Source organism: Drepanopeziza brunnea, assembly GCF_022702325.1.
Source record: "Drepanopeziza brunnea f. sp. 'multigermtubi' strain 214-2 chromosome Unknown ctg2, whole genome shotgun sequence".
NCBI lineage: Eukaryota > Fungi > Ascomycota > Leotiomycetes > Helotiales > Drepanopezizaceae > Drepanopeziza > Drepanopeziza brunnea.
Genome location: NW_027094065.1, coordinates 3161011 through 3187428, shown reverse-complemented (window position 1 = coordinate 3187428; position 26418 = coordinate 3161011). Strand labels below are relative to the sequence as shown.

Sequence of the window (26418 nt, the reverse complement as noted above, 5' to 3'; positions counted from 1 at the left end):
AGATGAATATATGAATGAGTGAATTACGTCGTTACTCAATTCTCTCACTGTTTGCCCTCGTAGTCCCTCTTCCAAATCCTATCCCAGCACTCCTTGTCCACCGCGAACTCTCTGACATAGTCGCTCTCCAACTCATGCGTCCTCCGGCCCAGCAGGACCATACTGTGCAACGGCCCGCCCAGAATCTCATCAGAATCGCATAGCTGCTTCAAAGTCCCACTGACGAACTTTTCCGTCTTGCCGCCGACTCTTGCTGCTCCAACAGCCAAGCTCTCTTCGTCGTAGACCCCTCCCTCCCCCGCCTCCTTCTTCAGCTCCTCAATCTCCAGCATTTGCTGTGCACACTGCGCGACAGTCATGTATCTCGGCGGCTCATAGACTTTCCTCCCCCTCGCCATATTCTCCAGACTTTGCTCCTTGACTTTAATATCCAGCAGTACCAGAGTATGCAATCCGATATTACGATTCTCACGGACGCGGTCATAGAACGACGCAGGCTTCCAAGAGTCGGTAAAAAAGACCATAGAGATCGTCTGTCCGAAATTATAGAGTTGCAGCCCGGTTGCGCCAATAGCGGACATGATCGAAGCATTGGGGATGGTGGAGATGGGGATCTCGAGGTCGCGGGCGCGGAGAACGAGGTCGGTGTGCGTTGTTGCTCTTTCCACCTATGTTAGTGTACATCCATTTACTTCATCTATGTAGAGAGTAGAGGGACAGTATATACCCGAAAGGATCTCCCACCACCAAGAACGCAACATCTACATTCTGCGCATCGTTCAGTATCTCGTCGCTGGCGCTCTCCACCATCTCACGGTCTGCGATGATGACGTCCCGTCCATAGTATTTCTCCTACTGCCCATCAGCGTCAGCCAAAGCACAGCTCTTCCGAGAGACGACGGTGGGTGGGGTTTGTTTACGAGTATTGTTTTGTCGACGAGGAGGATGCTAGTGTAAGCTTCGAGGTAGACGCGGCTGCATTTCTTGACGGTCTCGAGGCCTTTCACTGTGATGTCTGTCTCGTCGGAGAGACCGAGGCCGATTAGGTAGAGCATTTTGAGAGTGCTGTTCAGAGAAGGTTGTTGTTTTGGAGGGGTTGAAAATTAAGCTGACCCCGCCATGCGGATTAAGTAAGTACTTGAAGCTAAGAAGTTCCGATTGAGGAATCTGCCGAGCTTAATTGATAGAGTGTAATGTCTTCAACCACAACGTCGACAACCGCCCACCCCAAGAAAAACAAGTGCCATCCTCCTCTGAGCTGATTATCCGAACCGATCGAACCACCCAAATCAGAACCGCAGCCATGTCGTCGTCCAAGAAAGGCGCCTACGAAACCGCCGCCTCAGACACCGACTTCAGGAAGAAATACGACCGCGCCGAGTACGCGCAGAAAGCCGCCGACCGCGAAGCCAAGGAGAAGGAAGAGTCCAAAGCGCGCTATGAAGCCAAGCTCGCCGGCAAGAAATACTATGCGCCGCTGACCGGCGACGAGACCCTCACGCAGGCCCGCGCCTCGCGCCTCGACGTCTCTGCCAATGTGGGCAAAATCACGCTCATGCCTGCGGGCGCGGCGACGGGAAAGCGAGGCCGGGGAGCGGGCTTCTATTGCGCGGATTGCGATCTGACGTTCAAGGATAACTTGCAGTGGGTGGAGCATGAGAATAGTATGCAGCATTTGCGGGCGATTGGGCAGACGGGTGAGGTCAAGAGGGCGAGCACGGAGGAGGTGAGGGAGAGGATTGAGAGGATATGGGAGAGGATGGAGGAGGAGAGACGGGGGGATATCAAGACGCTTGGGGAGAGGCTGGAAATTCGGAAGGAGGAGGAGGATAAGAGGCGTGAGGAGAGGAGGGAGAAGAGGAAGGAGACTGTGGAGAGGAAGAAGGCGGAAAGAGATAGTGCGGTGGAGATCAAGAAGGAGTATGGGGAAGATGTGAGGGTCGAGGGTGAACACGATGAGGATGATATGATGGCTAGTATGGGGATCACTGGGTTCGGGACGTCGAAGAAGTGAGCGAAGAACTGAGGGATGTACATTGCGGTATTAGCGATGGCGTTGGGGATATAGACCGTGGGGCACAACCTGCCAGGTCATACAGGTAATATAATATATTGCTATGGCACAACTGACTTGGCTCAGCGAGACGGTACAGATCCATCCGAATCCGACTATGCATCCTGGGCCTCACCGAAACTTTCCTCGAACTCGTGCAGCTGCCTAGATCCCCAGAATATCATCTCGGGTGGTTGAGAAGCTTGTAGCCCGCAGCCTACTTGTCTGGCATTCATTTTCTCGGTCCAGAACCTCTGCACCGCCCTCGTCAGAAACCGCTCCATGTGGTCCCCGGGACCACTATCTCTTCTCTTAAACAGAGTCAGCCTCTTCAGACGCAGAAATGGTGCAAGCGACAAGCTCATGAGCGCATATCCTCTATGCCTAAACCCAAGCATAACCAAGTTCTGCACTGTCGCGAGCGACTCCATGACCTCCGGACCTGGTTTAGGATGGATGCCCCACTCGGGATGGCAGCGTATTGCCAGGACGTCTCTGGAGAAGTTGAAATATCTCGGATGGTCGTTAACGGCGTCAAATCTGACGCGATGGAAATGTGTAAGTGCCAGCTCTCTGGCCAGGACATTAGTATGCAAGGCCACTTGGACTTTCCCAGAGCACTTCGCGACGAATTGCTCCCTGCCATCCGTATACCTAAAGATCGACCCACCGATGCCTAGCGGGACGTGGATGGACAGGTTGTTGGTTGTAGCCCAGAACCCACCAGTCTGGGTTATGACCACTGTTTGAGGGTTCTGTGAGATGAAGCACTCCCAGATTGCGAGCTGCAACTCTTTGGGGAGGAGAGGGAATAGTGTGAAGGTTGCTAGGGACGACATGTTTGCTGCTTCGTGGGGGAGGTGCGGCTGTAGGTATGGGAACAGGCATCGAAGTCTGGGGAGGAAGAACGATAGTGTTGTTCTCTGCCTACGATGTACTTCTTATACCCTTTGTTTTGGCAGGTGACAATAGTCCTGTCTGCTAGTGACTCGGCTTGTCTTGACTCGAAACGAGTTTTCGATTTCGTTTCTTCTCGGCTATTATTTAGAGACTCAAGGAATATCTTAAGACACGCGATAGACAATGTCTTTGTTCAACGCGGTGCTATTCTTTGTTCCGATCTTGTTGAAACTGTTTTTTATTGTTCAACGGATAGCGGTAGAGTGATTATGTCCACGTTAGCACAATTTCGCCATTAGGTCGAGTCCTATCAGGCACAGAGTTTTCCTAGATTAGGGCTCAAACCATAGTAGGATTTGGCTAAAAAAAGCCCCAAAATCTCTAACTACAACCTCCATCATTACATCTCTCACAGTCTGCTCATCTCTTTCTCACTAATAGATTGCACTCCGCTAGTGCGCTGGCTGCATTTATGCGTCCCAGGCCCTAGCCTACAGATTGCAACACGTCCAAGGCGGCCAGCATCCAGCTCTGGTACTGTTCCAAAACCAGCTCTTTCATTCTGGCCCAACTGCAGTGTTGGATTTACCCCAGACTCCAACCAAGTCTTGTACGTAATGGCCATGAAAAGCTTTATCTAGGGCCACGAGCTCCCACGCAGACATGACCTCACACTAATCATTCCCGCTCTCTTCCATCTTCTGCGTCACAGTTTGACCGTCTACGAGATGGATGTGTTCACGCTATCACGCTGGTAAGGCGTTAAATACCGTTGTTTGACCTTCTGGATCCAGTATAAGAACGAAATCCGGCAACGGTTTTAAGCGAGGCCAATTTAAAATAAGCCAGTAATCTGATATTGATATCTTGCACCGGGGAAGATATCTCTCTCCCATCTGAGCCGGACTGTGGAAGCATGTTTCTCAAGTTTGTTAGGATTCTCTTGTATCCATAGCGTCGGAGATCCTGATCCTGCCGCTGCCCTTGTCGAGCTCTTCGTCCGTGTACGGTACTCAAAGACGCCGAAAGTGGCTTCCGTTCCCAATTCATCAGTAGCAGGAAATGCACCCATCATCCTCTCTAATTCGGCGCTAGTTTACAGACTCCCTCTTTTTTTTTCTTTCTCTCTCTCTCTCTCCCATCCTTCCAGCTCCAGTGTCCGGTAAAGCATTGATGTAATCGACTGAAGATATTGGCATCAGCCCGCTGCTACACAGCGCTTTGCCAGAAGGGAACGAGAAGGTCTGCAGCTTCATCTACAGTCACTACAATACGGAGTGAAGTTTGTAAATGTCGAGATGTGAAGTCCTGTCCGAGTCCCAGTCCCAGTCCCGGCCCGGCCCCCTGGTTCCTGGCATGCCAAGATACAGCCCCACCGATAGCAAATTCCAACGCTTCATCAAAACAAAAACCCAAAATAACCCCACCATCAGTATATTTATTTCTTCCAAGCTCAACTCCTCCATTTCCCATCGACACACCAAAACGGCAGATAAAATGCCCGCCTTTGACTTGAAAACCTGCGCCCGTCCCAATATTCTTGCCTTGGAGCCGTACCGGTGTGCGCGAGAGTAGGAAGCCTCTGCAAGAATTACCTCCATAAAATGTTGACTCACCCCACATAGCGACTACAAAGACAACGGAACGAACGTCCTCCTCGATGCCAACGAAAATGCATTTGGTCCCTCGCTTTTCTTGCAGGAGTCCAAAAGAACAGAGGAGATTGAGACCGGCGACGCAGATGTCGACCTCTTCGGCCTGCACCGCTATCCAGACCCCCACCAACACCCTCTGAAGCAGCTCTTCTGCAATCTACGAAACACCCACATCCATACCAAGAAGAACATCACGCCCGAGAATCTGTTTGTGGGAGTTGGGAGCGACGAAGCCATCGATGCCCTTCTCCGCTGCTTCTGTGTGCCCGGCAAGGACAAGATTATTGTTTGCCCACCCACATACGGAATGTACTCTGTGTCAGCACAAGTTAACGATGTTGGACTTGTCAAGATCCCGTTACTTCCTGCGCCAGAGTTTGCCCTCGATGTAACTGCAATCACATCTACACTATCATCTCCCGATGCCTCGAATATCAAACTGATCTACGTTTGCTCGCCCGGCAACCCTACCGGATCTCTGATTAAGAAGGAGGATGTACAAAAGCTGCTTGAGCACCCTACTTGGAACGGAGTCGTTGTTTTAGATGAGGCATACATCGATTTTGCTCCGGAGGGATCGTCACTTGCGGAATGGGTATCGGAGTGGCCGAATTTGGTGGTGATGCAAACACTTTCGAAAGCTTTCGGGCTTGCTGGTATTCGCCTGGGTGTTGCGTTCACATCTCCGCCGATAGCTTCTCTATTGAATAATATGAAGGCGCCTTATAATATTCCCAATCCAACGAGCGAGATTGCTATATCGGCACTGACGGACGCTGGACTTGGGACGGATGGGGAACCTAGACGGGGCAAAGGTGGGTTGCGTTTAATGGGATGGCGAAGGACAAAGATCATCGAGCAAAGAGAGCGACTGCTTCAAGAGCTGCCGAAGATCAAAGGTGTAGGAAGATTCAGAGGCGGCACAGCGAGTAACTTCTTACTGGTAGAAATGCTGGATGCTCAAGGCAACCCAGACAACGTGACGGCATTACAAGTTTACGAGCAGCTAGCAGAGGATAGAGGCGTGGTGGTTAGATTTAGAGGCAAAGAGCATGGCTGTCTGGGATGCCTGAGAATGACAGTCGGGACAGAGCCAGAAGTCACAAGGTTATTGAAAGAGCTAGGATCGGTACTTGCGCAGATTCACAGAGATAAGCAACGGTCGAACGGGACTCTGGAGGAGAAGAGAGAAATAGAGGCCAATGCCGTGGTGTCGTAGATCTGGATATTCAGGGTGGAACAATAAACCAATAAAAGATAGGCTCTCTCCTAGCCTAGGGGTTGGAAGCCAGAGACACCTACTTTCTGTAAGTGATAGCCACGGATTTTGAATTCTTTTGGCAAAATGGCAATCTCTCAACCAAGCATGTTGCGCCACATGGATGCAGCAAGCCTACAGGCAGACTCCGTTTGCCCTCTCTTCCCGGTTTCACATGTGGACCCCGATTGCCTTTTGTCCGTCTATGTAGACCCCAGATTTCCCAGGTCGATCTGCTGAGGTGACAGTCTTTTGGTACTTTCACACCTTCCACACCTTCCACACCGGTGCTGTTGCTTCATGGCTCCTTCCCAATAAGTCGAACCCCGAAGTGGGGGGTAATCGTTCTCGCTTAAATCCTTGGCAGTCCTATAAGGTTTTTCGCCCCATGAATCCATCTCCTCTCCCTTTTCACCTCTCCTTCTCCTCTAACCATGCCGCGAGCTTCTAGACCGACCGTGGGGAGCAAGGACATGATCATAGACCCGTACGCTATCACGGACCGGGAGCTGTTCTACATATCCCAGAGGAGTCTCTCGAAGAGTTTGTCAGCACAGGTCTCCTCACGTGCCACGTTCGCGATCTACCTGCGCTGGCTTGAGGTGCACCGGCAGGAACCGTCCCGCCGCTCCGAGCACTGGTCGAACACGGTGATGCACTGGGTGCAGAGCTTGCGGAGCCGTGGGTATCAGGAGGAGGAGATTATCGGCCGGGTTGAGGAGTGGAAGCGTGAGGAGGGCCCCTGGATGTCGAGATCGCACCGCCATCCGCCGACGGAACGTGATATCCGGAAGGCGTTTGATGAAGACACGAGGCAGCAGCGAGAAGGTGGAAATTTAGAGGAGAGAATGGACCGGGAGAGACTGGTGGTGACACACGGTGAAAGGAAGGCATCGGCGAGGATGATGTCGGGTGGGCATGATATTTACCGCCCTTCGGATTCGTTATTCCAGAAACCCGAGGAAGCTTGGGAGAGGAAGGAGAGAAAACGGATTGAACAGTACAAGTTGGATCTTCCACCGCCGGTGAGCTACATTTGCAACAGGTGTGGCAAGAAAGGTAAGTGCTCAAGTCAGGAGCGAGCGGCCTGGATTGTCTTCACGTCGAGTCCCGCTCATGGAATCAATGTCCTCTGATATTCTGGGACGACGGGAGAGAGAAAGCTGATTTGGATTCAGGTCACCACCTACAGATGTGCCCAACGAACATGGATGCGTCATTCGACAGGCCACCTGCCGTAGACTACCGTTGCGACGTCTGCCACGAAAGAGGGGTCCACTTTAAATCGCTTTGCCCGAAGAACACCGATCCCTACTCCATTATACAGAAGCGTAAAGCAAGAGGTATTGCCACACCCACCAAGAACGACAGGAAGAAGGAGAGTTCTATTCGTAGTAGAATGAGCGATTTTTCCGTGGAGTCGTCTAGCACCTCGTCTACCAGCTACAGCTTGTAGGTAACGGAACCAGCAGCCCGGGGAATTCCGTCCCAATTTGTTCCAAGATTCCTGCAAACATTGACTTGGTCATTTTCTTTGGATGAGCAGTTGCTGACCGTTGTATCTTACAGCCCACCATCTGTCAAGAAGCTCGAACTCATTGAGTCACTACAGGACCTAGAGAAGAAGAAGCAAAACTTGTTCCAAGAGCAGTCAGAAGAGATCGTGGGCATGATTCGGGAAGGCACTGGGAAGCGAGTCCGGGGTATGAACAGTCCATTTTCCCCCTTTTGCTTATCCGTAAATGTCTCAGGGCTCCCGGAAAAAAAAAATCATGGGCTGTCGCTGATTTCCAGTGCCATAGAACAAGACTACTCCAGGCCCAGTGGCAGCCCACAACGAAGGAAGGTTCGCAAGACGGATAGAGAAGTAACGCCATCCGACAACGAGCAGGATGAAGGTGGCAGGAGCGACGTAGAGATGATAGAATACATCGACGAAAACGCTCATGCAGACAGAATCTTTGCACTCCGCCCTATTGAAATATCGTCAGCTTCAAGGGTTTCAGATCAAAGAGAGAACTTCGACGAGGAAATAGAGGAATTCACGATCGAAAAACCGACCAAGGAATATCCGCCGTTCGTTCGGATGCTGATGCGGACGCGACCAGAAATGAGTGAGATTGTCAATCATATCAATAAGCGTAGGAGGGCTCGAGATATGTGGGAGGTAGGTGCCCGGATTTCCTATTTTTTCAGTCTCAAGACTTCAGGGCACATGTCATCTCTCTTTTCTTGGGTAGGAAGATGCTGACTCTCTCGTGCCCAACAGCAGGTCGACCGCGAGCAACAGCAACAAGTAAAGTTCAGGTAAGCACTTTTGTTTCGCCTTGATGCCTGGATGCTTATGCATGGCCAGGCCAAGACCAACGGGACTATTTTCGTACGAAGATGACCAGGAGTCTTTGTTAACTGAAGATTCGGTGGTACTTAGCAGCCGAGGGGGCTTACCGGAAATCAAGATGCAATACGACGGAACTTGCGATGAGCCAGATTCTAGAGCCATTGGGTTCTCGGAAACTGTCACGTCAGACCTCCGCACCACCCACTTTAGTAAATCATCGACACTCACGACTAAATTTCGAAAGAGCCCGACCAAAGTCCCCAAAGCTACAATCGAGATCGGAGACGGCCCTTTCAGGACGGCGGTCGAATCCAAGATGGTGCCCATGGCTACAAGGCGAATGGCTAAGAAAATCGAGGACCTGAAGAAATTCGGAAGTACTTTCAAGCTTGCAACACCAGTCCCAAATGACCTCGTACAGATCTTGTCGAACAACCCGGCCAAGCAAGAAGAGATTCGGAAGAGGTCTGGAGCCCAGCAAGCACCAGTTGTGGGGTCGGTCGAGGCATGGCTGGCGAGTTGCAATGCAGACGGGAATTCCGGATCTTGAGTACCGTTCCTCCGCATACTCGTGGATGGTTGGGCATGGCAGATCTCTAGAGATTCGGGGTGCGAGCATATGATAAGCATGGTATTAGAGGTGCAAGGCTTTAGCAGAGTGCATTAGATTTGCTTTTTCAATCAATCAGATGTCATAGCAACTACGGCACAGCTCTGACCAAGCCATAGCCTGGTGAAACTGGCATTGAGAAATACCGTCACGTTGCATTATTCCATGAGCAATCTTGACCCAGGGAGAGAGTGATGGTTGACTTGCTTTGCTCCTTGAACGCCAATTCGCCGCCCGTATGCTGACCTCGCATGTCCCGTCCTGCCCTCTGTTCCGTATATACTATCTCCCACCCCTCTTTCACTCCAGCTTATCGAGATGTTCCAGCCGGGTGAGGACCACCTGTTTACTCGTCTCCTCGACTTCGCCTGCGAGGAACACCTCGTCGAGGATGGCGTAGACCTGCCGCAGCGCGTTAGCCATCTTTCCACGACACCAGCGCTTCCTCCCCTCTCCTCTCTGCCTTTTCCCTCTTCTCCCTTCCCAGGTTCCTTCTCACACCCCTTCCCAAGTACCACACCAATCTCCCCTTCTTTCACCTCTCCTCCCCTTCCCCCTTCCCCCCCCCCCCCCCCCCCCCCCCCCCCCCCCCCCTCTCTCCCCTCCCACACACACACCCAAACGCACCTTATAAAAATTAAACACCAAATCCAGCTCACACACATTCCCAAAGAAGCTATCCAGCACCTCGACGAAGAAGTGCACGGCCTCGAGGTAGGCCAGCTCGTTATCGTTGGCGTCGACGCAGACGCAGAAGAAGAGGCCCGCGTAGCGCCGGTACACGATCTTGTGCGTCCGGAACTCGACGAAGTTGGACTGGTACTTCTGGTCCCGCGGCGCGACCAGCCGGTGCACCTCGCCCTTGAGCTTGATCTTCTCCTCGTCGTTGTACGGCGCGTACCATTTTGCTAGGCGGGTTTTGCCTCTGTGGAAGGGGGGAGCGGGGTTAGGTGGATGTTTGTGGGTGGGGGTGGGGGAGGGGGGGAGGAGGGGGAGGACGCACTGTCTGTTTTGGATTAGGATGAAGGAGAGGACCATTTTCGAGGGGGGGAGCTCATGGGCGGCAGGCTTGCTTGGGGCTTGGGGGGGTGATAGTGTAGGTAGTAGGTAATTGAGGTTGTACGGTAGGGTGGGGCCATATTTCCTCGTTCTCGTTTTCGTTTTCGTGTTCGTTCTCGGCCCTCACTTTTTTTTTTTTTTTTTTTTTTTTTTTTTTTTTCGCTCCGTTGGAAATTTTAGAATGTTTAGGGGGTAGATAGTAATTTGTGATACGATGATGAGGATGAGAAGAAGAGTAAGAATGGAATCATATGTTGTTGATGATATATACGGGGTGGTTGTCGCTTGGCGTGGATGTTCCACGGCGATGGGAGTGTACCTTTCACCTTTAGATAAAGAATAGGAGATCAATGTATATCCGCAGGACAGGGACAGATTACGCGATATATATACCTATTTGATATCCGTAACATGGCTCACACGGGTCTTTCCGTTAGATTGGTTTCTGGCAGCGTTATATTCTATGTATTTTTTTTTTGTTTAAAAAGAGAAGAAGGGAGATACAGTATGCGGTTCGGTATACTCAAAGGTGCAGAGGGGGGGCGGAAGGGTTTAGCCAGCGAATTTATACTGCACATTCCGCCCGGCGACGCATGTGATGAACAAGAAGCAGAGTAACGCCGCAGAGAAATCAAGAGGGTGAGGATATGCCGCCGCGGCTTATCCAAATGCACCCACGAAACGCTTGACGGATTGTTGAGCGCGCAACATCGTCCCGGAATGGGTAGTGGGCTGGGTAGAGTAGGTTGATTAGCAGACGACGGGGATGGTTGCAGGTGAGAGGACTGGGATGAGAGATTCTGGTATATGGATGGATGGATGGATGTAGTATGTCTGGTAGCCAGCCTACCTAGCTAGCTGAGCTACGCAGGCTGTGGTTTGGGTTTGGGTAGATAAAGGAAGTAGGTAGATGAACTGTGTTTATGATCCGGGGCGGGCTAGATGAAGGAAACGAGCTGCGTCTAGAATCCAGGTTTTGCAGGCTAAGTAAATGAGCTATACTAAAATTCGGGGTTTGGTACGCTAGGTTACCAGATACCGTACAATACTACGATCCATGGTCGATGTATCAGGCTAGTGACCTTGCGGCCCGTGCCGAACCGCGCCGTGGGGTCTCTCGGTTAATTTTCAACGACATCCGGCTTGCTGATACTGGGTATTAGCTGCGTAAACTCCTGCTTTTACAAGGACGATAGCAGTAGATGGCCAATTGGGTATGAGATTCGATTGGAAATAGGTAATGGATATGCTCAACCTATTGTCAAGCTGCGGATGTTGCCAGTGGCTTGGGGCAGTATACTGTACTGTACGGAGTGCTACTAATTAATTTCGACGTCTGAGCTGGATTTGAGGACATGACAGCAGTAACCGATTTGCTTGCTTTGGGAGACGATGTATTAGATATGTACGAACGGGTAAGTTAAATTATGTCTCTGGCTATGCAGGTTCTGACTTCTTCTATGGGTGGTCTGCTCAACTCAACATGTGCTGCGCTACTTCTACCGAAATATATATAGATGTGTATTAACCAGTCCACCTCCAACTGTACTGTCCAGGTATACTGAATATTTTATCTGGCCCCGACTATTCTATTGGAATAATTGTCAACACGCCTTACACTTTACAGCATAGCCTCTCATAGAAGATGGTCATAATGAACTATCATAGATGGGAAGTAGACATAGTAGTCGAACAGGGATTCGATCGTAGCATAACAGCAGTAATACGAATCAAACGATCAGAAATTATGTTTCCTTGTGTCGATTTTTTACTAGAGCGTCCTCCAAGAGGTGGAGCAGCGAGGTGATTGAAACACGTCTAGGCGGACAAGCGAGGAGCATTGCGCTACAAATCACAATGTGCCGGGTGTAGACAAAATTGGATTTGACCCATAGTGCATACATCTAATCTCTAAAATTATTGGACTTAATTAATACCAGGATTGGACGGAATCATGTGCTGTGAGTTCAACACTCGTGAAGTGATGTCAGGGGTAACCTAAAAAGGAAAAAGAAAGAAAAAAAAAAACTCCAGAGAAAAACCCCTCCTTGACATCTGGAAGCCCCTAAACGTGAGACTACGGCCCATTGAAAAATTAGTCCTAGCGCATGGCAAGTCCCGGACTTACCAGACTATGTTTCGAGGCTAATAATCTCACTGTTGATGTACACATCACTGGGCAGCGTCCCATGAAAGTGCTATTAGTATGATGATGCAATCAACCGGCTACTTTATCACGATGATTGCGTGACCAGGCCACAAGGCAGCCATCACTAGACTGTGGGTCGATTCAGTGAATAGATCAATGAGGGCGAGGGATGCTGCCTGAGATCGGGTGGGGTGCGGGTCGCGCCTGCCTGAAGTACTAGCGTGGCAATCCAAACTAGCTTAGCTTGGAAACTTGTGGAAGGCTAGAGTCAAAGTGGGGCCCCTCTCATGGATATATTCTCATGACGCTCTTCCTGTCTCTTCTTCCAACCTCAACCTCCAACCTCCAACCTCCAACCTCATAACAATCTCATCCCAACCTCGACTCGAGCAATGTGGAACATCAAAACAGTTGTTCACATAGCAAGAGAAGCATCACAAGTCAAGGTAAGTTTGTGTACTGTTCAATTGTCTTCCCTCTTTGCCCTTCCATCTTCCATCTTCCCTCTCCCATCCTCCCATCCTCCCATCCTCCCATCCTCCCATCCTCCCATCCTCCCATCCTCCCATCCTCCCATCTTCCCATCCTCCCATCTTCCCCTTCCACTGCGCGTACTGTCGGCCTCAAAGCGAATCGCGTCGAGGTCAGCGGTGCGAGCTCTGACGCGTCGCACTCTCTCTTCCTCCTACTCCCCCTCTTCAATCGATCATGATGACAGTATCCCGCTTCTTTAAAGAACCTGATACGCATCAATTAGTTCGCGTTCGCGAACGCGTTCCAAGATGGTCATCCTCTCTTTCCCGCGTCCTGCCTCAACCTCCCCACCCACAACTTCCAATTATCCTGCAACCAACCATCGGGGCACCTTGGCCTCTTCTCCTCTACACAATCTCTGACTCGTAGCAGACTTCCAGACTCCAAATGCACAGCCTGTCGCGCACTCTTGAAGATGATTTAGAATCAAACAAAACAAACAATACGCGATCCTCTGATACATTCACAACATCAGTCTGGCACATCCACCTCCCAAATAAAAACCACCAGACGTGCTCTCGCTCGCGCTCGAGCTCTCCCTCGAGAGCTCGACCGCGTCTTACGGCCAGCTGCTTGGTAAGTTTTCTTCTCGCTCGATCACCTTTGGTCCTGATTTCTAATCAAAAATCAGGCATACAGGCATTTGCTCCCCAAGCCTCTCACATCTCTTCGTCTTTCTTCAGCAACAAGCCCCACTTGAACTTAATCAAAACGACGAACAACTCACGTGTTTCAAGACGGGGCCGAAGCAAGCGTCGAGCGACTTTCATCCACATCACGAGATCTCCAAGCTTTGTGGCCTTGGGACAGCCGGCCCTACATCTACTACAGTGTAAGTTCCTCACACTAGTTGTCCCATAACATACTTACAATACACACAGGTTAAGCCTTTCATACAATTCACACCTTCTGCAGATTGCTCCTTTCCACCAGCATACTTCATCTTCATGAAGAAAAATTCCATACTCGACATCCTCACCCACACTGCATCACTGCCTGACACTAGTCTTCTATCTCTATAAACAATGCTGCCTTCTGCGACCATCTTCCTCCAATCGGACTTCACATCTACTACATCCGGTCCTCACAACAACAGTTTCTCCTCTATGATAATACCACCGTCTGCGACCGTCGTTCTCCAATTGGTCCTCACCTCGACTACATCGCTTTCTCAGAACAACACTCTGCCTCCTCCATAACAATAACTTCGTCTGCGACCGTCATTCTTCAATTGCCTATACTTCAAATGTAAGTCAACATCTATCCTGTTTGTATCTTCTTGGCCATCTACTTACCTGAGTCTAGGCTCGAGACATCTTCTCCACTTCGCATACTTCCTCCATCGCCGCGTCAATTGCTTCACTTCAAACGAAAATATCTTTCTCGAGGAATTTGGCAGAGTTCACGGATGGAAACCTACAAGTACTCGCAACTCACAACCACTGCCAAGAGTTTCTGAAGCTAACACATCAAAAAGATCCTTCAAGGTCCCATCCAAGTCCACGCAGCATCCGAGCAGCATGCAAAGCTGAGTCGGACTCGGAAACATCAAAAATCACAAGATGCCATCATTACCAAGCACATGCCACTCTGAACTCCCTAAGGTCATTCGACCCTTGACAATTCCCTGGCAGAGGACTGATCACCCTCTGTTCGTGGCTGTTGAGGTGAGATATACCAAGGGGAGGAAAGAGACCCAAGGATTGAGACTTTCATATCCAACATCTCTACTACTCGAGGTCAATCTTACCACAGCTACTGCACAACCACCATTACCCAACGCTACACACAATGCAATTGAAACCATCTTCACAACAAACAATTGATACTTCCCAAGGCTTCCGACCAAAAAACTCTGCACTGCCGGCAAATTCAAGTCCGTTGCAGGTCGTCGACTGCCATCTTGATCCTCTCGACGCGAGACAACTTGCAACAAAACATTGGCAAGCAGTCCTCCTCCGCGAATATCCAAGGTCACTGGTGCCCGGCACGGCAACGCTCTATGCAACAAAAAGACTTGCACTCCAACAAAACAAACAACATCAAAGTTGCACGTCATGGCATCGGTAACCACAGGAGGAGGACTTGTATTTTCAAACATGAAATCAGCGGAGGAGACTATGTGGTAAGTGATATCCTCTATCCCTTTTGTTCTTTTTCCGTCTTTCCTCTCTGCTTATCCTTCAGGGCTTTGCTAACTTGCTTGCTTTAGGATTCTTGATTGCTTTAGATTTAGAATGTTCACGTTGCTGGCACCGGGCAAGGTAAGTCGGGTCACCATTCCATTTGCTGACGGCTGGAGTTCTTTACTCTCCGCGAGACAGGGAGTCGGCTGAAGCTGCGGGTCGTGGCTGCGGTTGGGCACCTGGAATGCTTGAAGACCATAAGTCTAGCCTTGTGGATCGATCCGAGCAATATGGCATACAGGTACAATGTACCGAGTGTTAACTGATCAACGTACGGGGAATGTGGTATACCTGTGACCCGAAGCTCAAGAGTAAGCTGTTCCCTTCCTTTCCACATAGATAAGGGCAGGGCTAACATTAAGTATACCAGAGGTCCTCTTAAGGGCGCGGCACGAAGAGTTCGGGGTTCAGGATTCGTTAGCATTTTCGGGTGCTTTCGAGTGTTGTTCCCTAAGGTACTCTTCTAGACTGCAAGAGCGAAGCAAGGGGTACTCGTCCTTCTTGTCTGATCTCATTTGTCCATCCGCAATGGAGTAAACAGAGCCCCCGGGCTCTGTGAAAATCCAATGCACACTCTACCACATCGACCAGTTATCAGACGCCGCCATCGGATCGTGAAGCCTGGCGAAAACTTGGCACGTGTTCCGTCTGCGCACAGGGGGTTTACTTTAAAAAGGTGAAGTGTGTTCCAGGACAGTCTAAAAGGGCGTATCACTCATACAAGCCCAAGCCGCGCAAGTTATTCTGCCGGTGAACGGTAGTGGTACGTAAGACTAGCCTGAGTTCGCGCCTAACTGAAAAAAAACTTTGAAGGAGGTGTTCCAGGACAGTAGCTCTTTTCCTAAAGGGCGTATCACTCATCCAAGCCGTGCAGGTAAAGCTGACGGTGGGTGGTGGAGGATACGTAAGACTACCCTGAGTTCGCTTACCCGGAGAAGACTTCGAGCGGGAGCGTGTTTCCAGTACAGTAGCTCTTTGCCAAACGTATCCCTCATCTAAGCCGTGCAGGTGATTCTGCCGGTGGGAATACTTAAGACTACACTGAGTTCGCGCCTAAACTCGGAGAAGGTTTTGAGAGAAAGTGTGTTCCAGGACAGTAGCTCTTTGCCGAAAGGACGTATCACTCATCCAAGCCGTGCAGGTGATGCTGACGGCTGACGGTGGAGGGTGCGTAAGACTACCCTGAGTTCGCGCCGAATCTTGGAGAAGACTTCCTGGGGCGTGGTGGCATCCTCGTGTCCTTTATCACCAAGGTCGTCGCCAACAGTGGAGGTCGGCGTCTCCGCATCATTGCTACTTCATGCCTTTGTCAGACTCCCCCCCTGGTCAGACTTCCACGGTATGTCGGTTTGCAATGATCCAGCCTGGCAGCCTAGCTGGGGAGTAAAAAGGGCCGGAGGCGCTCCCAAAGAGTCGTCGATGATGGTTCTTAGCATTGGTAGATCCTGGAGATCACTGAGTTGGTCGGCTGGAGCGGGACGCCACTCCAGTGCTGAGGCTCAGTGTCTTTAGGGGAGGGGCCCTTATCCTGGTTAGTATCCTCCTTCCCGACGCATTTGTTCTGCTGATCCTTCTGAACTTGTCTGGTGTCTAGCAGGTGGTGCCGGCGATGTCCATGTGTGTGGTTCTTGGTTGCTCGAAGGAGAGTTTTTGTATTTATTGCCTGTCTATGATAGATAGAAGACTGTTCAGTTGCAGAATGTTGACTTCAAATGCTCATTGAGCTTGAAAGTGTTTGGACGGGTGGATCGCTCATTCTGTTGAGATTTTTAAAGCATTCATGCTTAATGCACACACACATGGACATCAAAAACAATCCTCTCTTCTCCATAATGTGGCATCCAATCAATTCACTGTATTTTCTCCTTCCCAAACTCTCTGATACTTAGAGAAAATGATAAAAAGCAAGTAACCTATCAGAGCTTATCAGCTTGAGTATTTCGAACCTCGGATACTGCAGACCCATTCGCCTCGTCATTCCTTTTTTTCCTATTTTGTTTCTAAACTTTACATTTCAGCAGTACAGCTAATATATTACCCTCTAACCCATGCTTCGAATTCAATCCATCCATCATCCCTAAAGGACGATAAAGGGGGGGGGGAAAGGTGCCGCCCCCAACCATAAATACCACGCTAAGCTATCTACCTACCTACCTATTGCAGTAAGTATGTAAGTACGCACTCCAGCGCTTCTTTTCCTAACTATCTCTACATCCCCTTTACGCCGGAAACATTTTACATTGTTTTCAGAATTGAATTGAATTGAATTGGATTGATTTGGACTGAATTGAATTGAATTGAACTGGATTGAACTGGATTGAACTGGATTGAACTGGATTGAACTGGATTGAACTGGATTGAACTGGATTGAACTGGATTGAACTGGATTGAACTGGATTGAATTGGATTGATTTGAACTGAATTGAAACTTTGCTGCTGCTGCTGCTGCTGCTACTACTACTACTGCTTGCTGCCTCCTTCTGGATTATCAACATTATCAATATTATTATTATTGTTGTTATACTTCTTTTTGGATGGAAAAATGGATGAATGAATGAATGGTTGAGTGAGTTGGTGAGTTGGTGAGTGAGTGGCTGACCGAGTGGGTGAGTTGAGGTAAAGTGGAGTGACGAAGCTTTTGATTAGGCTTGGGCTTGATCTCTAGAGAAGAGGGACGGTCGACCTACTACGGTAGTAGGTAGTAGTTCTATTATTGGCTGCAACATGATCATCAGTGTCACAGGCAGCCAGCATTCCAAATATGCTGCTTGTTTGCTTGCTTGCTTGCTTGCGTGTCTCGATTTATCTCATTCCCTTTTCATTCCCTTTGCATCCATAATACGCTAGCTACCAGCTACCAACTACTCATGATCGCGCATCAAGCCCTCCGCTTCCTCCTCAAGCACAGGAGTGCCAGCAGCCCGGCTCTCCAAGCACTCATCCGCATCGATACCCCGCCTAGCCTTCTTCCTCCTCCTCCTCAGAACGGCGGCGTCGGCGCGTCCCCGCTCGGCGTCGACGGCCATCATCAGAGGGAGCGGCAGCAGGATGAGGATGGCGAGGAAGGCGAAGGCGGGTCTGATGGAGCCGGTTGCGTCGACGATGAGGCCGACGAGGGCGGGGCCGAGGGCGGAGCTGCCTTTGTCGGTTATGGCGTACAGGGCGTAGAAGGCGGCTTCGTTTCCCGGGGGGATTAGTTGGCCGAAGAGGGAGCGGCAGTAGGATGAGAGGCCGCCCATTACGAAGCCGTCTAGGAGATATGGGAGGTTAGCAGATATCCGAACAGGAGGGCGTTGGGGAAAGGTGTTAGTTAGGTGTTGGCTTGGGAATCATCTCGTCTTTATCTCATTTGGTGGGATGGAAGAGGGAAAAGAAAGGGGTGATTAGTTCACAACTTACGGATGAAACCCTAGAGAGAGCGTGGTTAGAAGAGATGTTGTGGCTTGGGGGGAGGTGACATACCAGCGGGTAGATCTCCCAGGCTTGTTGCAGCCCGCCCACGCCCCAGGATTTCACGAGCGGAACGTAGCCCAGCAGACCGTAGAGCGGGATCAGTTCCATGGCCAAGATACACGCAACGATCGTGCGATTTGTTTTGAGTTCAAGTCGGCGCGAGATCAGTGGCCAGAGGGTGGCGCCGGCAATGCCAGAAGCCGTGGCGGTGATTGACAGCAGCGCGATGGCGACTGTCCCATTTTCAACTCGGTGCGAGCAAAGAGGATGGCCGTCCCCGAGACCGTGGCGATTGAATCACTGAGCAGGAACCAGGCAATTAGGAAGATCACCATTTGCCGTAGCTTGACCGCGATTTTGACAGTCTTCCACACAGATCCCCAGGCGAACAACGTGTATGCGAAGCAAGACCTCAGGACGTTTCCGTCGGAGATTTTCTTCAGCGGAGGTCCCGGTCGATCACGAAGCCACATTGAAGATGGGATGGTGAACAAGAGCCACCACGTGCCAACCAGAAGCAGGACAAGGCGGAGAGGCAGGGTTGAAGATACGGAGGAGAGCTTCGACATGCCAAAGAGGAGCAGGATGCTGAGGATCTGCACGAATACAGCTGCCGCATAGCCTATTCCGACTCCCGTTGATGAAATCTGTGTCGAGAGTTTCAGCGCAACCGAGTCCTTCTCATCGTTCGCAGCCTGTCGAGTCAGATCGAGAGATCTATCAATAGAGAACCTGTCTCCCGAGTCCAGCGAATGCACCCTCGGTGGTATAGAGGATCTATCCTTCTCAGCAAGATCATCGCTTGCGACTTGAGGGTGGTTCGCTACAAGAAGTGGGAGAAAGGAGTTGAGGATCACGAAGGACGATCCGAGGCATGTCACTCCAATGACCACCAACAACGGGGCCAGTAGAAAAGCTTGAGGGACCACGGCAATGAAAAGCATGGACGAGATGGATCCACAGAAGCCGAAAGCTGTCAGGAACTTCTTTCGGTAAAGCCCTGAAGGTAGTCAGATACAGGCCACGGCGATCAAAACGGCGAGTATTCGAAGACTCACCATGGTCTGCGACGGCACTGAAAGACACCAGAGCCAAGGCTTGGACGAAAACGGCTATGGAGAAAGTGTAGAGGGCGAACGACGAAGTGGTCATGTTTCCCAGGGCTGGGATAACACATTGAGTGGTATCAGAGGCCGCGGCTCTTGCTGCCACAACCCTTGCCGCCACCCTCGTCGAAGTTTTGGCCACACACGGGGTGGTCTGATCTGACCACAAGACTCCATTCTCGCGTGCCAGCTGCTCCAGAGTCACTGGAAGAAAAGATCCTGCCGATTGTTCAGATTTGAAAGCAGGTAGCGATAGAAGAAAAAGAAGTTGTCGGTGAGCTTACCAACACCGCAAACAGCGAATACCTCGGCGGCAAGACTATACACATAAAAGCCCTTCAACTCGCGTGATGTTGTTGGCGACGTATCTTCGTCCTCGTATCGCGGTTTTCGAAGTTTTACGTACTTCCCGTCCTCCATTCTCAAGTTCGCAAGGCCAATCTATGTTGATACCAAGCGTTAGGCGAGACTGGGTCTGAGATACGGCAGGAACGAGATGGACGAGATGACGGAAAGAGATTCAAGATCTTACGCTTGGTACGGAAATCGAATTCACCATTTTCCGTACGAACGAAAAACCGCTCAAGAGAGAGAAAATGTAGGATTCCCAGAGATTTCTACATTAGTTGGACGAGCTTCGGAAAGCCGGCGGGGACTGCAGATGATGACATCATACGCGCATACGGATGCGGTCTTGAGAAAGTGGAGATGCAAGTACGGAATTCATCGATGGAGCGGATAGAAATAACGTAGGATAAACGAATATGGAAACAATTTGCATTTGTTCTGGAGAGGCAATGCAAGGGAGCATTGCTTGCATTATGGTTTGGTACATGATGCGAGAGAAAGTAAATAAATGAAAGTGGCCTTAGAGGAGTATGACTAAGCAGGCTTGGCAAGAAAGGTGCAAGTCGGTCAGTCAGCCTTTCTCAGCCTTTTTCAGCCTTGCCTCGCTTGGTGAGTAGTTAGGCCCAGCCTCACCAACGACAGTCCTCATATTATTACGATACTGAGATACAGTCACCCACCCCACTCATACTCTCCGATCTACTCTGGACGATCAATAAATATCTGTCGATCTGCGAGGATTATACCCCATCCAACTTTGCACACGATCCAGAATAGCACAGCGTCGCAGCGACGAATCTACTGCTACACCATCACAACTTCGAGGAGGACGTGGCCAGTGATACGCAGACAAAATGGCAGACAAGACGGCCAAATACCGCACGGAGATCCAGCAGGTAAGAGGATGCAAAATATAAGAAGCTGATAGTCGATACAAAATGCCAACTCCCTCCTCGCGGGTATGCGCCTTTTTCGTGAAAAGTCCTTTCTCGGCCCCTCTATCTGTGTCACAAGCAACCTTTGCCGCTCATTTTCAGCTTTGGGTTTCTTCTAGCGATACTATGAGCAATTACAAGGGTCTTGCTTCACCACCAACGAGAGAGCAGCAAACATGTAACTTCGTAGACGTAAGATGTATAGCGAGGTGGCATACGGGAATAAATCTTCAGCGAGTGTTCTAGGGGGTGGATAATCATGAGCTAACGTGCTTCTCTCTAGATGATGTATGTGTCTGGAGAGACAGCTGAAGCGTCTGCGGAAACCACCGGTATGATCGAAGAAATAGTGCGACAACAAGTCATCGAAATGGTATGGTATTTCGCCGCATCAGCCTATCGTCACAACTCGGTTGGGGAATGGGCCCTTGTCTATAAGATCTATCAATACGTTGCTGACCAGATTAGCTCCGACAATGCACTGAACAAGCGTCGCGGCGAGGTAGCCGATCCATTTCTACAGATGATCTGATATTTCTGATCCGACATGACCAAGCCAAGGTGTCACGTCTTCGCACTTTTTTATCCTGGAAAGATGTCAGAAAGAATGTCAAAGACTCCGATGATAAGGGGGGAGAAGCTGATATTGGTGCTGGCGACGACCCAGCCGGTGCGGCAGGTGGGGGGCCAGTGGTTGATACAGCCAAGAAGAACAAGAAGGCCAAAGTTGGTCTGCCCTGGGAAGTCCCCTCGTTCTACAACCAAGAGGTACCCGAGCGGGAAGACGAGGAAGATGAGGACGAAGGAGAAATGAACTATGCTACTCTGCAGCGTCTCAAGAAGGCAGACGAGCGTACAAAGGCCATGACCAAGGAGGAATACGTCACATGGTCCGAATACCGCCAAGCCTCGTTTACTTTCCGCAAGGCGAAGCGATTCAGAGAATGGGCCGGCTTCGGTGTCGTGACGGACTCGAAGCCTAACGATGATATTGTCGACATCCTCGGTTTCTTGACCTTCGAGATCGTGCAGACGCTGACCGAAGAGGCACTGAAGATCAAGGAGCAGGAGGATCTTGTAAAGGACAAGACAGGTGGCGAGCAGACCGGCAAGAAGCGCAAGATCCAGGGACTCTTCGATCCGCCTTCCGAGGGGCGTCTGCCCGTCGAGCCCAGACATGTGCAGGAGGCATTCCGGCGGCTGCAGCAGAGACCGACCAAGCAGCGAGCGATGTGTAACTTCTCGAGAGGCCTCAATCGCACCCCATTGAAGCTTGTCAGTCTCCTTCCAGCATCCATCCATCCATCCCTTGAACTTCCCCCGCTAACATCGCTGCAGTTCTGAATGCCTCTTGACAAATTTTTCTCTTTTCTCTTTTTTTCTTAGCGGGCGTTTGAGGGAGACAGGCGGGCGTCACGGCCACTAGCTGCCTAGCTAGCGCAAGAAGGAAGTCTGGCGTTTCGTGAAAAACATACCCAGAAACACACACATACAAATCAGGTTTATCATCATACATTCTCTCTCCTTCTTCCCTCCTCCTCTCATATATGCCTCTTTTTTACCCTTCAAAATCGTGCTCGCGCAATCCTATTCTTCCAATACCCCCTCTCCCTTCCCTCTCTTACATACCTAGGCAAGCTGCATCATCCATCTATCCTCTCCTACTCTGCTCTGGGAAGTACTTACGCGAAATTACGGCTCGTTTTTCCGAGTGAGCGAGAGGTGAGGGTTTTTTTTTTTTTGGAACGTCGCGCTCAATGTCTTTTATTAGGGTTGTGGGACGTTGACAAAGATGGAGAGAGAGAGAGGGAGAGAGGACCATTTGCAGCTTCGCGGGTCTTCCGTCGCATGTTGCAAGTAATTTCGAAGGTGTTTGGAGAGTTGAATATTGATACAAGATACAAGAAGCGGTTTGGTGCGGACCACGACTCTGGGTGTGTTATTAGGACTAAACGAGCGATGCTAAATTTCATAATAGTATCACTCCGCGCCATGCACGGCTACGAATGACCGAAATCGAGGTAGAAGCGTGCAAAAAATCATGGCTTTTCATTTATTCATGAATCATGTAAGCTATTAATCGCAAGCTAGCTTTTCTCTCCCTCCCTCCCTCCCTCTCTCGTCTCTCGCCATAAACTTCTTAGGCACCGACCATAGCATTCGAGCTTCTCCAAGTCGACAGTTCCTGCTCGGTCAACTCCCGCAACTTATTAACACTCGCCGTCTTGCCCGTAACAACACCCTGAGCCAACTCCATGCCCCTGCTGATCGCATTCTTCTTAGTCAGCGCATACGTCGCCGTCATCGCCGACACCTTGATCACGCCAATGCGAGGATCCTCAGGTCCACCATCGTGCTTTCCGTCGCCGAGATCGCCCACCCAAGCCTTGAGACTGGAAGAGTAGTACTTCTTGACGACATCCCGGTCGACGATGATGGCGGCTCTGCCGGAAATGGAGGCCCACTCGCCGGAGGAGTTGAGGAAGGCGATGTTGATGTGCGAGTCCGATTCGATGTCATCGGTCTTGCCTGACTCGGTGTTGGTGTGGAAGATGAGGTCGATGCCGCCGGCTTCCTGGAGAGATTGTTAGTTTTTGGTATTTCGTGGCAGGTTTTTGGGTGGTGGGGAACTGGACCACGGTTGGGACGTACCTGAGCAGCCAGGGCCATGCATCTCGAGACCAGGGCGCCAGAGGAGCCGTCCCGGGTGGTCATCATGCCGAACTTGGAGGCCTTGATGAATTCGACAAGATCCTCGACTTTCTCCTTGATGGAGGTCTCGTCCTTGTTGGCAGCCTTGTACGGGTCTGCTGGCTTGGAGCCGGTGTCTGCGTTGGAGAAGGCCATCTTGGGCGTTGTGGTAGTGAGGGATCGTGTTTGAAGGTTGCTTGGTCTGGAGAGAGGTGCTGTCAGCGGGAGGACTCCTCTGATTGTTGTTGTTGTTGTTGTTGATCTATAGAAAGTAGATTGACGGAGAGGTCGAGTTGAGATGAACAGTTTCATGGTGGAAGGAGGAATTGGGGACTTACGGTTAAGCTGATGCCGAGATGGAATTGGGAATTGGGATATGGAAGGAAAGCACGATCGACCCGGTTTAGCTCCTCAGCTACTTATATCGTCATTGACTCTCAAATTGATCGTGCCTGCTCCCTTGTTGGGTGGGGTCATACGCCTGACGTCACCCCTTTGTTTTGATTCCAAGCTGGTTGCCGGTCACGTGAATGGCGCTGTTGCTAGGAACCTATGCTCGTGACATGTTTCAAACGTCTTTTTTTTTCTCAATCTTGATAGTTGATGATAGTGTGCCTTCTATTACCGATCAAAGAGAGCCAGATAAATGTTAGGCCTGAACTGAATTCAGAGATCTGCTACGAGTTGGGCGGGTCACGGGACTTCGCTTTTTAGCGTGATTCCCATGTCATACCTCGTACAATGGATCGCGTACTCTGTTGATGGGTGAATCGGCAGTGCACTCATTCGTTGGTGTACCAGATCGATATCTATCTGATACTCAACTCCCCTCTAACTTTTCCTTTTCCCTTTTCCCTTTTCTCTTTTCTCTTTTCTCTTCCCCCGTCATTCCCGTCCTTTCTTTTCTCTTCTCTTCTGTGGCGCCCCGCAATTTCACAAACGAGCGGGAGAGCTCGAGCTCGAGCTCAAGCGTTGACCTCACCGACACCAACCAACCCAAACCACCCAATCCAAAAACATACAACAACACCACAGCCACGTCTCGAGTACCGCAAACGCCGCTCACCCTCGCCAGACGACAACGGCGACGGTGATCTCCAGGCGTACCTCGCCATCCCAGCCAGCAACAGGAACCGCAACATGGCCCATACTCATGGACCACTCCACTTCCCCGGCAATGGACCGCCTTTCAATCATGTGAGTGAGCACTTGCTTACTGCTCATCGCGCTGGTCGATGGTAACCAAAAAATCTATTAACTGACTCTTCAAAGGTCTGCATGATGGACGGACCCGATCCCGAAATCAGACTCTCTGCTCTCCAGTACGAGAACGTGGTTGATGAGAACAAGCGCTACCAAAGTGAGATCCAGCGATTGACCGCCCTCTTGCGTGAGCACAACATCCAATACAGAGTCGCGCCGCCCGGCACCATCAATCACGTGTCCAAGAATCTCACCATCAATTCTCATGGCCAGGAGAAAAGTGCGACCGCCGATAGCTACTCCGCTGATGGGGAAGCTAGGCCATATCTCCCGATGGAGATCCTCTTCAGAATTCTTGGCTTTGCGCTGAAGAGCAAGCACCCCGTTATTGATCCTTTCTACAAGTTCCGGAAAGAGAATGCCACATCAGCCGAGTACTCCGGGCGTGGTGATCTCAATATCAACTGCCTCGCTGTCTGCCATGCCTTTCGTGCCGAGGGTATGCGTCTTTTGATCGGAAGCAATGATTTCGTCTTTACTCAAGCTGCTGCACTGGAAAATTTCGCAAAAGTTCCGACGCAGCTCCGTGCTACTATTAAGCATGTCACATTGCGGGTAAGTTCCATTCACTCACTTGCTAAGTTTTTCATCACCCCCTCTACTTACAAGGCTCGAGCACTGTCGCAAGTTGGCGCACAGATTACTGACGGGACGAATCTTAGGTTGTTGGACGGTACTACGCTGATCGTGTTCGGAAGGTTGATTTGACTGGAATCAGCAATTACCACAAGAATGTCCGTGTGTTCTCAGTACCTATTCATGCGCGTCCTCGTGGTATGGTCAACGACAACGGTATCCAGGCATACTGTTGGTACCAAGTTGCAGACTTCCTCAAGGCTTTGCAGCTTCCATATGCCACTGAGCCAACGTTCACCGCCACCAATAATCGTCCCAAGCTCTTGCCCGGACTCAGCACGATGAGAATTGACTTGGTCAATTTTTGCGATCACCTGCCCCTTGGCATTACCTCGTTCGCTCCGATTATCCGCTGGCATCTGGGCCCTTTCTTGGACGAGTATGTTTTCTCCCAATCCTGTCACAAGATTCCCGCGCACACCTTGGTCTGCTTACGGAACGGACTGGTGTATTTCTAATGGTAGCTGACTTTCGCCTCTAGGCTCGTACTTACTGGCTGTCCACACGACGATATTTCGCGCGATGAAAAGGTAATCCTTCGAAACGCCCTCAGAGACGAAGGACTCTTCTCCACCGCTTGCCCGGCATTCATATCCGGCAAGAATTTCCTCAAGAAGCTGTCCGTCTACGAGTACCGACATCAAGTCGTTGGTGCGCGCAAAGCCAAGAACCTTTCGAAGAAGTCCAATAAACACGCCGTCCCTCAAATTCACCCTGAGGGGGGTAGTCCTCCCGTCTCATCGTATCCTAGAGGCACTACGATCTGGAAGTGGGCCAAGACGGAGGACCAAAAGCCGAAGGAGTGGATTGAATTCGAGAGAGGCTCAGGACGCCCAATCAGTGAAGTTGAGTTGGATGACAGCGATGAAGATGACGATTCCTATATTGCGCCTCTTCACGGCATGCTCCCAAACCTCTTGGCTCATGCAATTCCGGCCATCATCCAGGGAGCGATGCCTCCAGACATGAGCATGTTGGCGGATAGCGACGAGTCGGACGACGAGATGCCTGAGTTACTCGACCTTAACCATGATACAGATGAAGAGATGGTAGGCAGTGGTACCGTGGCGACTCCTGCTGCATACATGGACACCGATGATGAGATGCCTTCTCTTCTCGAAACCGACTCTGCATACGAGGACACCGATGATGAGATGCCTTCTCTTCTCGAAATCGGCAATAGCACGGGAATTGATGATGTGGAATGATTGGTGCCGGATTGTAGGTACTCTTCCATGCAG

General features: G+C 50.6%; 10 protein-coding genes across 11 annotated transcripts; 5 read left to right on the top strand and 5 right to left on the bottom strand.

The window, feature by feature from the left end:
• Positions 1–44: 44 nt before the first annotated feature.
• L3040_001994 (uncharacterized protein) lies at positions 45–1055 on the bottom strand (the record flags this gene model as incomplete). The annotated part of the gene is made up of 3 exons (XM_007289440.1): positions 45–660; positions 728–852; positions 921–1055. The coding sequence occupies 3 exons, from the start codon at positions 1053–1055 to the stop codon at positions 45–47; spliced, it is 876 nt and encodes a 291-aa protein (XP_007289502.1).
• Positions 1056–1303: 248 nt separating this feature from the next.
• Positions 1304–2014, top strand: L3040_001993 (uncharacterized protein; the record flags this gene model as incomplete). Its single annotated transcript, XM_007289441.1, has 1 exon — positions 1304–2014. The coding sequence occupies one exon, from the start codon at positions 1304–1306 to the stop codon at positions 2012–2014; it is 711 nt and encodes a 236-aa protein (XP_007289503.1).
• A 155-nt stretch (positions 2015–2169) lies between these two features.
• Positions 2170–2892, bottom strand: L3040_001992 (uncharacterized protein; the record flags this gene model as incomplete). The annotated part of the gene is made up of 1 exon (XM_007289442.1): positions 2170–2892. One exon carries the CDS (start codon positions 2890–2892, stop codon positions 2170–2172), a length of 723 nt encoding a protein of 240 aa, XP_007289504.1.
• A 1558-nt stretch (positions 2893–4450) lies between these two features.
• Positions 4451–5827, top strand: L3040_001991 (uncharacterized protein; the record flags this gene model as incomplete). Its single annotated transcript, XM_007289443.1, has 2 exons — positions 4451–4524; positions 4579–5827. 2 exons carry the CDS (start codon positions 4451–4453, stop codon positions 5825–5827), a joined length of 1323 nt encoding a protein of 440 aa, XP_007289505.1.
• A 473-nt stretch (positions 5828–6300) lies between these two features.
• On the top strand, positions 6301–8757 carry L3040_001990 (uncharacterized protein; the record flags this gene model as incomplete). Its single annotated transcript, XM_007289444.1, has 6 exons — positions 6301–6925; positions 7045–7318; positions 7436–7569; positions 7669–8033; positions 8136–8173; positions 8223–8757. The coding sequence occupies 6 exons, from the start codon at positions 6301–6303 to the stop codon at positions 8755–8757; spliced, it is 1971 nt and encodes a 656-aa protein (XP_007289506.1).
• Positions 8758–9117: 360 nt separating this feature from the next.
• L3040_001989 (uncharacterized protein) lies at positions 9118–9855 on the bottom strand (the record flags this gene model as incomplete). Its single annotated transcript, XM_007289445.1, has 3 exons — positions 9118–9219; positions 9445–9742; positions 9821–9855. 3 exons carry the CDS (start codon positions 9853–9855, stop codon positions 9118–9120), a joined length of 435 nt encoding a protein of 144 aa, XP_007289507.1.
• Positions 9856–17606: 7751 nt separating this feature from the next.
• Positions 17607–19863, bottom strand: L3040_001988 (uncharacterized protein; the record flags this gene model as incomplete). Its single annotated transcript, XM_007289447.2, has 7 exons — positions 17607–17995; positions 18145–18154; positions 18208–18431; positions 18500–19198; positions 19257–19523; positions 19589–19745; positions 19837–19863. 7 exons carry the CDS (start codon positions 19861–19863, stop codon positions 17607–17609), a joined length of 1773 nt encoding a protein of 590 aa, XP_007289509.2.
• Positions 19864–20506: 643 nt separating this feature from the next.
• L3040_001987 (uncharacterized protein) lies at positions 20507–21931 on the top strand (the record flags this gene model as incomplete). Of its 2 annotated transcripts, none has more annotated exons than XM_066156970.1 (4): positions 20507–20548; positions 20871–20960; positions 21056–21862; positions 21926–21931. In XM_066156970.1, the coding sequence occupies 4 exons, from the start codon at positions 20507–20509 to the stop codon at positions 21929–21931; spliced, it is 945 nt and encodes a 314-aa protein (XP_066012970.1). The 2 variants fall into 2 exon arrangements, with proteins under 2 accessions (XP_066012970.1, XP_066012969.1); XM_066156969.1 differs by lacking the exon at positions 20507–20548 and adding an exon at positions 20591–20611.
• A 796-nt stretch (positions 21932–22727) lies between these two features.
• L3040_001986 (uncharacterized protein) lies at positions 22728–23434 on the bottom strand (the record flags this gene model as incomplete). The annotated part of the gene is made up of 2 exons (XM_007289449.1): positions 22728–23162; positions 23240–23434. The coding sequence occupies 2 exons, from the start codon at positions 23432–23434 to the stop codon at positions 22728–22730; spliced, it is 630 nt and encodes a 209-aa protein (XP_007289511.1).
• Positions 23435–24418: 984 nt separating this feature from the next.
• Positions 24419–26385, top strand: L3040_001985 (uncharacterized protein; the record flags this gene model as incomplete). Its single annotated transcript, XM_007289450.2, has 4 exons — positions 24419–24475; positions 24551–25096; positions 25204–25556; positions 25659–26385. 4 exons carry the CDS (start codon positions 24419–24421, stop codon positions 26383–26385), a joined length of 1683 nt encoding a protein of 560 aa, XP_007289512.2.
• Positions 26386–26418: the final 33 nt, after the last annotated feature.